Source organism: Lactuca saligna, chromosome 4, assembly GCF_052625555.1.
Source record: "Lactuca saligna cultivar CGN05327 chromosome 4, ASM5262555v1, whole genome shotgun sequence".
NCBI lineage: Eukaryota > Viridiplantae > Streptophyta > Magnoliopsida > Asterales > Asteraceae > Lactuca > Lactuca saligna.
The window spans coordinates 197,249,652-197,260,677 of NC_136420.1; the positions used below are offsets into that span (position 1 = coordinate 197,249,652).

Genomic DNA, 11,026 nt, shown 5'->3' on the forward strand with positions numbered 1-11,026 from the left:
TGTTTCGAATAAAATCAATTTATGTTTCCTAGTTTGTTAGATTTGTTGGATGTGAAGTCCTACTTATGTTGGATAAATATATTATGTTTATAGGGAAAATGACACAATTCCCCTATTAAGTTTCTAGGGTTTATCCATGTAGCACCTGGTTTCCGGTATGTGAATTTTATTTGAGCATTGCCCTAATTTAGCCTTGGACTCGGCGAGTCATAGGGTCCGACTCGCCGAGTAGGGACGAGACTCAGGACACGTTTTAAGTAGGCGACTCGGCGAGTCCACATTCTGGACTCGGCGAGTCACCGCTGCTGGATGAAACCCTAAGTTTCAAGGGTTTGCACCCTATTTAAACTCTCATTCCGCCCCAACTCGTCCCCATTCACCCCCAGAACTCCCCCTACATCGTTTTCCCTTGTTTCCTTGAGAGTTTGAGGTGTTCTTGGTGTGTTCTTGAAGGTTTTGAGGAGTAAGAGGAGTAGATCAAGAAGAGGAGAAGGAGATCAGCCATCTTTGTGTCATTTCAACATTTCCTTTGAGGTATAACCCGTTTTCCCCTTGATTCTATGCTTAAAACTTCATTTGGGTCCTTCTTGGTCAATTCCCCAAGTTTGTATGTGCATTATTTGTGGTAATAAGGCGTTTGGCCTTTGGATCTATGCAAGATTGAGCTCCAGGAGCTCAGATCTGTTAGCTTTTTGGCCCCATGAGGCTTGTTAGCCCTAGATCTACCCTTTTGAGACATTTTGAGCCCTATAATCCATATTGGTGAATATCCACACGTAAAGTTGGAAACTTTACGTGTGATTTGTGTCCTAGAAGTCCAGATCTATGAATGGCATGGACTGGAATCGAGCAAATCGGTATAGTTAAGGAGTGCATGGCGGCGACTCGGCGAGTCGCATAGGTGACTCGGCGAGTTTGGTCGCGAGTCACCGATTTGGTCCCTTCATCATGTGTCGAGTTGAGCCATGAGTCACAGGGGGTGACTCGGTGAGTTGGGAGCCGAACTCACCCATGATAGGACTCGGCGAGTCAATGCCCTGACTCGGCGAGTCCAAGGCAATCTTCATAGCTCAAGAACAGACTCGGCGAGTTGTTCATACAACTCGGCGAGTCTTAGCATAAAGTGTTCATCGGATGAAGATGAACTCGACGAGTTGTTCATACAACTCGGCGAGTAGGATGAAGGTGTTGAATGACAGTTAGAAGGTGAACTCGTCGAGTCATAGCCCGACTCGACGAGTAGAACCAGGGACCCAGGACATTGGTTTGCTAGGGACTCGGCGAGTGGTGATCGACTCGGCGAGTCGGGTCAACTGAAAGTTGACTCCAGCTTTGGCTTAGAGCTAAACCAGGGGTAAAATGGTCATTTTACCTAAAGGACAGTTAGCAGTGTTTGATTGAGTATGTCGTAGAAATTGTAGCCGGAGGACTCCCGGAGCAGCAGCAGTCAGTTAGTTCCCGATCAGTTCAGCAGCTACTTTGAGGTGAGTTACCTTCCAGTAGCGGTGGGTCTAAGGCCACAATGCCGACCCACCAGTAGGAGATGTATGATAGATGATTGTCTTTGTGATATCATCTAAGTTCGCTATTACCTGACATGTTATATGCTAGCATGATATGTTGTATGTGATAGTAGTAGAGTTTGGTTGTTAGGACCAAAGGGTAGTCAGACACCCCAGATACGTCTGACAGTATGTGATGATATGTATGCATGCTGGCTTGTTATGTTATATGTGATCGTAGTAGTAGGGGTGAAATAGTCCCCGAGGATCGGTTGTTAGGACCGATGGGTAGTCAGCACCCCAGAATGGCTTGACATGGGTAGTCAGCACCCCAGAATGGCTTGACACGGGTAAGACGGCACCCCAGAATGGCCGTATAGGTAGGTCGGCACCCCAGAATGGCTGTACCGGGTAGTCAGGCACCCCAGAATAGCCTGGCAGTACGTATGTTATGTGTTTGTATGTTATGCGGTACGTTGGGGGAACTCACTAAGCTTTGTGCTTACGTTTACAGTTTTGTTTTCAGGTACCTCTGCATCGAAGGGGAAGGAGCCGGCGTGGTAGCGGCACGTCATACACACACTCTTCGGTTTCCGCATTTATGAGATTTACTGGGATTGTACTCTGATATTTTGATGGGATGTACGGTTTGGCTTTTGAGAACATGGTTGCAATGTGTTATGGTGTGAACAAACAATGTTTTTATTTATTAATGTTTTCTAAAGTAATATCTTAAAAATGAAATTTTCGGACGTAAAAATTGGGTCGTTACAATCCATTTAGCCACTTAACTTATTTTTTGGCTTTATGAGGGAACAAACTCGTTTTTGTCGGTTCAATTACGTCCTTTTTGAAGTATTGAAGAGGTAAACCGGTCATAATTTTACCACATCATTTATTAATGCAACGTGACTATACCCCACACCCATTATCGTCTTCTTCCCCTCCTTATTTCTCAAATAGAAACCTGCAACATTAAAACTCATTATCAACAACATCTCGTTCTTTTAATTCTTCCACTCAACCAAATCAATGGACTCACCACCACCATACAGACCCCGCAACCCAAGAACACTCTTCCTTCTGAACCTAAAACCCCTTTCTCCCTTCACGATCTCTCGTGCTTTCGCCTTCCCCTGCCAAGAGATAAAAAAACCAGACTTGATGTCTTTGAGGAGGTCACCGACCTATATGGGTCTCGTCACTGCTACAACAATCGATTTTTCTAATATCGGTTCACCCAGAAACACTAGAAGACACATGTGGCGAATGGAAGAGATTCGAGAGGATAAAGATCTGGTTGTTGTTGATGAGTACATCGTTGTTAACAATAAACAAAAGAAAAGGAGACATAGTGGTAGATCGAAGAAGGAGAAATCAATTTCTTTCTGTTTCATTCCATCCCCAAGTAAGAATAAATAAATTTATCTTGCTTCACTTCTGGTTCTCATCTACGGTTCTATTGATTTACTTCTCATCTTGATTGCATTGTTATTTCAAGAGGAAACGATGAGGATTACGGGTACACTTTCGATCAAATCAGATTCCTGATAAATGTTTTGATAACATGGAATAATGTTGCAAAATCAATCCTCTGATCTGGGTTCGGTTCACTCTGTTTTTTTCTTCATATTTCACAACAGACATTAGCTTTAGGTAAGTCAAGCACTTGTACCCCTTTTAAATTTTACAAACTTCAACAACACTCAAAGATTTGATTTTCATTTTAAGCATGATTTCTTCAATATCTCATCTGGGTCTACACCTTTTGAATTTCTCAAATTCCATTATCTAAAGGTCATAAAACAAGAGAAACCTTAAGCTTAAAGAAGATGGCATTCTAAAAGCTAATGTGTATCGTGATCAAACTGTATTTAGTGGAGCCGGTAAGTGTGCAGATGGTGTATTTGCCGATGCCAGAGGAGCTTGTACAGTGGCAAGTTGAATTGAAGCATGTGTTGAATTTCAAAGTAGTTAACTAGGGAAATTATGGTCCAGGTTTGAATGTTGACTTGAATGATGTGGCAAATAATGTATATGTGGCAAGGAAATCGGTTAACACAAATCTAGGAGACTAAATAGACAGGTTGCCCAAAAGTTTGTTCGCTCGTAAAACCACAAAATAAGTTAAATGAGTAAACCATAGAAACTTAATATGGCATATATGTCATTTTCCCTATGTTTATAAAGGGTGATACACTTCATGATGGTGAAGTATAAACCGGTTTAACCCATCCTAACCAGTCATGGCAATTCATTCTTGCAATAGATCTTTCACAATAGTTTGAAAATTTTGATGAAAGAACTATCGAAGGTAACGTAGTGGTTCAAGCTCTCCATGGCCGGGAGCTTATGGTGATTCTCGTTTCTCGATGATTCTTGTTGGCATATTGTAAATCAAAATCAATTATAAACCATCGTAATCTGTTGTGATCGTTTATTATTTTAACTTATAACTTGTCATTAAAATGTCAACGTCGTATATAAATCAATAATAATCACAAATCTTATTAGCAACAAATATTTTTTTAAGTATGAAGCATATTTTTGGATGTTAGATCGAAACACCAAAAAAAAAAGTAAATCTAAAACAAAAGATCTTGATAGGAATAAGAAAGGGATGGTTTCCAAATACATATAATTAAATAGCAGAATGAAAAAGTTAAGTTTTTAAAGTGATGAAAAACAAAATCAAGGACAATTATTAAACATATTTTTTAAGATGTCTTTTCCACTGTATTTTCTCAATTTCAACTTTACGAATATACACGTTAAATTAAAAAAAGTCACTAAATTTAATTTCATACGAAACAAAAAAACATTAACCTAAACCACTGACGCTTCCCATGTTGCCGACCGTAGTCCTTAAGTAACCCATTTTCCATTTTTGTCCCTCTCTTTCTCTTCAAAAACACACACGTGAACAAGGTGCCTCAAAGCTCCCAATCATGGCGTCTCCGCCTTCAACAACCACCACCTACTTCTTCTTCCTCCTCCTCCTCCTCAACACCGCAGCCGTCGTTAGTAAGCTTCTCTAACTCTCAAATTTTCAATTTCTTTTGAGGGTCATGTAATACTTACTATATATGAACAATCGCTGATATTTGTTTGTATGTTTGGTTTTATGACTTAATTAGGATCGCAATCATATATCGGAGTAAACTATGGCGTCACCGCCGACAACCTTCCACCGCCGTCAGCCACCGCGAAGCTACTTCAATCAACTTCAATCGGGAAAGTAAGGATGTACGGAGTCGACGCAGGAATAATCAAAGCTTTAGCGAACACCGGCATCGGCATCACAATCGGTACTTCCAACAGTGATATTCCGGCGTTGGCAGCCGACTTGAACTTTGCAAAAGGATGGATTAGTTCTAATGTATCACCATACTATCCGGCGAGTAAGATCATCATCATCAACGTCGGCAACGAGGTGTTGTACTACTCCGACGAGAATCTGAAGACACAACTGTTGCCGGCGATGCAAAATCTCCAAAACGCCCTTGAAGCGGCTTCATTGGGTGGGAAGATAAAGGTGTCAACGGTGCACCCGATGTCGGTGTTGGGACAATCGGAGCCGCCGTCTGCCGGAAGATTTGATCCAAAATATGAGGCTTTGTTGAAGGGATTTTTGGAGTTTAACAAAGCAACTGCTTCGCCATTCATGATCAATCCTTATCCTTACTTTGCTTACCAGAGTGATCCACGGCCTGATACGCTGGCGTTTTGCCTGTTTGAGCCGAACGCCGGCCGGCCGGATTCCGGCACGAATGTGAAGTATATGAATATGTTTGATGCTCAGGTGAGTTTAAATTTAAATTGTTCAGGACACGGTTAGCATCTGCATCTTTATTTTTGAATTTAAAATTTGGCTCAAGTTTCGCCGGAACGTGCGCCACGTATTTAGCCCACAACAAGTATACATTATTAATTAATTAATACCTTTGTTTCAATAATATTAAAATATATTTTTTAATCTAATCTAATATTTAGTTTTGGAAAAATTGTAAAAAATGCCAACTTGAGTTTTGCTATATATATATATATATATATATATATATATATATATATATATATATATATATATATATATATATATATATATATATATATATATATATATATATATATATACTTTATTTGTAATAACAATGTATTTAACAATAATAACTATCCAGTGAAAAATTGAAATTAAAACGTAAAAAATGTTAGAACTATGAAAATCAGAGTACCAAACTCTAAACTCTGAGGACTGTAATATGGGTCTTATATTAAATTGTGAATTCCATAAAATATTCTTTTTAAGTATTCATAGTTTAATATTGTCAATCTCTCTTGTGATGGTTTCTAACATTTTTAGTTTAATATTGTCAATATCGGTTGTCATAGTTTTTAGCATTTGTTTGTGGTTCTTATTTAAACCATTTCCTAACTATTTATATATTATATTTTTTTACAATATATATATATATATATATATATATATATATACACTGGCGGAACCAAAAATTTTAATATGGAGGTACACTATATTATATATAGTTAAATATAAAACATATTATAATATCTTTAGTTGGGGTATAATAACATGAAACATGTTTACAAATAATACTTTTTATATATATAAAATATATTTTTTGGGGTACTGTAGTACCCCAACACCCATCTAGCTATATATATATATATATATATATATATATATATATATATATATATATATATATATATATATATATAAAATAATCAAATCCTTTATTCTTTTTTGAATGTACCCTTTATTTTATAAAGCTTCCAAATATTTATTTTACCGTATCTTCGCAGTTATTATATAACTTATGAGTCTATGTTTCACCATTTTATGAAGGTGGACGCAGTGAGATCGGCATTGAATGCGATGGCCTTTCCAGATGTTGAGATTGTGGTTGCTGAGACAGGTTGGCCATACAAAGGCGGCGATACTGAGCATGGTGCAACCATTGACAATGCGAAGGCTTACAATGGCAACTTAGTTGCTCATCTTAGATCCATGGTCGGAACTCCATTGATGCCTGGGAAATCCATTGATACGTATCTATTTGCATTATATGATGAGGATTTAAAACCTGGTGCGGGTTCCGAACGATTTTTTGGGATCTACAAAACAGATTTAACGTCAATATATGATATCGGACTCTCCAAAACGGGTCAGGTAAGGTTAACATCTTATTGAAGTTATCCTAATACAAATGAATTGTTATTTTTATAGTTTGGGATATGCTGGGTTATAAGCTTTAGTAGTTTTTAACTTTTAGATTTATGAAGTTCGAACTTGAAACTTTTAGTTTTAGAGATTTTAACTTTTAAAAGTTTTAATTTGTAGTTTTATGTGATTTCACTCATTTAAATGTTTACAACTATTTTTATCAAACAAAAGTTTTACCTTTCAGCTACCAGCGACAAATTAACTAGTTTTATCAAACACGAGTAGATTTTCAAAGTATAGTTTTTCAATAAGGAATTACAAATAAGAGAATATTTGAAAATCCAATCCTTAATAGAAAAAATGAAAACATAATGATACATATAAGAGACACATAAGTGAAAGTACATTGTTTTATTTATTTATTTTGCATTTAACCTTAACTTCTATTACACATATATTGATTAGGGTCCTCTGGCTACTGCACCGGCCCCCGCCCTAAGCCCGCCAGCAGATGCTCCCACTACCGGTGGTGCGACTACACTGCCGACAAACTCCTCGACCACAACAACGCCAACCACGACACCTCCTAATTCCACCATCCCTCAGTATTCTCCTACTGCACGGGTCAATGCATCAAAGAATGCAGGTAGCTTGAACACAATCGCCATTAGTTTTATTGCTATTGTTTTTCTAGCTGTGACTTCGATGTTGTAGATTGGTATTTTAAGGTTTTTATGATTGATGGTTGTTCCGGTGTTTATTTGTTTTTGTGTTGTATGATAGAGATCTACAAATGTAAAAGATTATGGTATGATTTTTGTTGGTACATCATCTTAACACTTGATTTTCTACAAATATATATGTATATGATGAAAATATAAGAAGGAAGCACGTCCATCAGATTATTTTAAGTACATTACTTTTTATAATATTAGGAAGATTATTAGGTTAATGATAATATGTAATATTCTAAAAGAGTCTCAGGGTCAACAAGGTGTTATAAATAGAAAATCAACCGTCCTTGAACATTGTCTACTTCGAAATCATCGCCGTATCATTTTGAAGATATGCCCAAGAAAACCTCGATTCAGTTTAGTCAAATTTGAATTTTGGGTCGAAACATATTATAATTCATTAATACATGATTCATGTGTTGAATATGTACCCATCACCTCATGAATAAAAATATATAAGACGTACGAGTTCACAAACATGAAAATTATGATGTGTTAAACATGAGATTCATAAATTTGTATCACCAACTTACATAATGACTATCTACTCCCTAATTATCTATAAGGATGAAAGATCCCAAAAATACGACCCAAAATTGTTTGTTTTAACATTAACTAACAACATAATCTCGAATATCATATTATCAAACCATGTCTCGTGTATCTCATAAAGTCATAACAATGTATCAAATCAAACCCGATATCAAAAATATATGGAAAATATCATAGTATAACTCCCAAGGTAAAAATGTGGTGTGTGCCATGCCATAAACCCGAGCCCTTCACCTTGCTAGCTGAAGTACCTGAAACCAAACTAAAACTGTAAGCACGAAGCTTAGTGAGCTCCCCCAAACTACCACATACCATACATCAACATAATAAACACATAAAACAAATATTGGGCCCCACCCACTAAATCGGGTCCCGCCCGACATCAGACTGATGTCCGGAATAACTTGGGCCCCGTCCGGCATCGGACCGATGTCTGGAATAACTTGGGCACCTCCCATTACATCGGGCCTCGCCCGACATCGGACCGAAGTCCATAATAAACCGGATATAACATATCATGAACATATAGCATAATCACATACTGTATGGGGCTTGCCCGACATACTACACATAACAATACATGCATGAATCATGAAGACATTAAGCATATACACTACTGCTATCTAAACGGGCCGACATTGTGGTCGTAGACCTGTTCCTACTGGAAGGGAACTCACCTCGTAACGTTGGCTGCTGAGATGCTAAGTCTGAAACTGGTTGATTGCTGCTCCGAAATTTCTCGGCTACAAATTTCATAGACACTAAATCAGATACTGATAATTGTTCTCAGGGTAAAATGACTAATTTAATCCTGGTCAAAGTCAACCTACTGGTCAAAGTCAACTTTCAGTTGACCGGACTCGCCGAGTTGGGCCTCCAACTCGCCGAGTCCCTAACACCTTTTCTAATTCTCTACTCGCTTTAAGTCGTCGAGTTTGGCAACAACTCGACGAATTCTTCTTCCAAGTTAACGTCGAATCTAACTTCATCCGACTCGCCGAGTTGTATGAACAACTCGTTGAGTTCTCCTTCATCATATGAACATGCCTATTCTATGACTCGCCGAGTCGTATAAACAACTCGTCGAGTCTGTCTGCTTCCAAATCCAAGTCTTCACTCACTGTGTACTTACTCTACTTACTACACACACTCGCTACTACTGAACCAGGAGTCTAAAACTCGCGACCCAACTCGTCGAGTCAGAAGAACGACTCGCCAAGTCCATTGCATGCATATTCCATACAGTCGATTCTAATCAACTTTAGTGCATCCAATTCGTAGATTTAAGCTTATGGGAGTATCTGAACACGTAAAGTTGCAAACTTTACGTGTGTCTAAGATGCAATGAAGCAATAACACTCAAACTTTGCTAATATGGGGGTTATTAGACCAAAAAAAAGCCATGGCTGCCAAAAGGTGGTCTCCTTGAGCTTCTGGAGCTCAAGAGAGGCTAGATCTGAGATATGACTCGATCACAAGGCTTTATCACAAAGGCTTTGGGGGTTTTGAGCTTAAAACCAACAATTTGAGGACAAACTAGATCTATTAGCACAATAATCTTAATGGAAACTTTATTACCAGAAGGGATGGTCAAAGAGGAGTGTATTCTGGATCTACTTCTTCTTCCTTGAGCTCTTTTACCTTCTTCTTCTTCTCCTTGCTCCAAAATGCACCAAAAGTTCCTTCACAAGGCAAAGATCACTCACACACACTGCAAGGAGGCTAGGGTTTCGGGAATAAGTCTCTGGGAAGTGAAGGAGGCTGGTTTGGGGCTATAATGACGTTTAAATAGGGTGCAAACCCTTGAAATTAGGGTTTCATCCAGACTGGCAGACTCGTCGAGTCCAAGAATATGGACTCATCGAGTTGCCAACTTAAACCACGTGCAAATCCCGTCTCTCTCGACGAGTCGGGCTACTGACTCATCGAGTACCCCTCAAGAATGAACAAATTACTTTATTTAAATCACATACCAGAAATGGGGGCGTTACAAAGGATATTCTAGAAACCCTAGAATATTCATCCAGAAACCGTCCACCTCCATAGGAGGAGGGTTCTGGGACCTCTTGCTCAACTATTGAAGAATTTCAGTTAGACCCCAACACTTTTAATTAATCCAATTAATCCAAAAATTAAATTTAATTAATTTCTTATTAGTTCTTAATTAAATATTACTATTTCTAATTAATATATTATTTTCATAACATATTAATAAATTCATTTATTGTTATTTATTAATCATATAATAAATCAATAAATCATTCTCCTTCTCTAAAAGTCATCCTATTCAATTAGTATGTCTGAGGGAAACCCAAAAGGACTTTGCTAATAACTCAAGTATATACCAATTCAATTATTGACTTAGACACCTAATCCAACAGTCTCCCACTTGGATAAGTCTATAATTGTGATTACAAATATAACTTCTAAACTAGACAATAAAGTGTAAGGTCTCGTTTTCACGATTGAAAATTTTCATTTTATTTAAAGTAAAACTTTCCAATTATAAAACCAATTTACGAAAATCATATGTTCCTAATTACAGTTATTAAAAATCAGAGTATTATAATGAACGTGAAATCCTCAATGTTGTTGATGAGTGTGTACAGTCCTGCATTCGCCTTCCCATAGCCACTGATGATAACTGAAACAATAAACTGAAATTGGGTAAGCACAAAGCTTAATGAGTTTCCCCCAAAATACCCCATATGATAAACATACAAGAATGCATAACGGCCTACAACCTCTCGGTTGGAATGCTCAGGCCTAATCAGTCCTTGGACTGGAACACCAACATGAAACGGGTCCAATCAGCCATCAGGCTGGAATACCCAAGGTTTGTTGGCCTACCGCCTCAAACCAACTGCTCTTCTCAAGCATCCATACTTATGGCTTACAACCGACCCGCACCAGGTATCTTGGCCTACAACATAAAGCAGGACTGCCTCAACCCACTACTACCATATGCCAGCATATAAGCAATGAGGATCAAGTAGACATATAATATAGGCAAACAACTATCATACAGCTCACTATCGCCTACTAGTCCTCACATC

At 38.0% G+C, this 11,026-nt stretch overlaps 1 protein-coding gene across 1 annotated transcript; it reads left to right on the forward strand.

Moving 5' to 3' along the window:
* The first annotated feature begins 4,335 nt into the window (after window positions 1-4,335).
* Window positions 4,336-7,539, forward strand: LOC145043223 (glucan endo-1,3-beta-glucosidase 7-like). Its single transcript, XM_078991803.1, has 4 exons — window positions 4,336-4,526; window positions 4,640-5,304; window positions 6,367-6,690; window positions 7,150-7,539. The coding sequence occupies exons 1-4, from the start codon at window positions 4,451-4,453 to the stop codon at window positions 7,396-7,398; spliced, it is 1,314 nt and encodes a 437-aa protein (XP_078847929.1). The 5' UTR covers window positions 4,336-4,450; the 3' UTR covers window positions 7,399-7,539.
* Window positions 7,540-11,026: the final 3,487 nt, after the last annotated feature.

Excerpts from the sequence above, each read along its gene's own strand:
- LOC145043223 (XM_078991803.1), top strand. The coding sequence starts at position 4,451 with ATGGCGTCTCCGCCTTCAACAACCACCACCTACTTCTTCTTCCTCCTC. Across the intron at positions 4,527-4,639 it reads CAACACCGCAGCCGTCGTTA|GATCGCAATCATATATCGGA; the intron begins GTAAGCTTCTCT and ends TGACTTAATTAG. Across the intron at positions 6,691-7,149 it reads GACTCTCCAAAACGGGTCAG|GGTCCTCTGGCTACTGCACC; the intron begins GTAAGGTTAACA and ends TATATTGATTAG.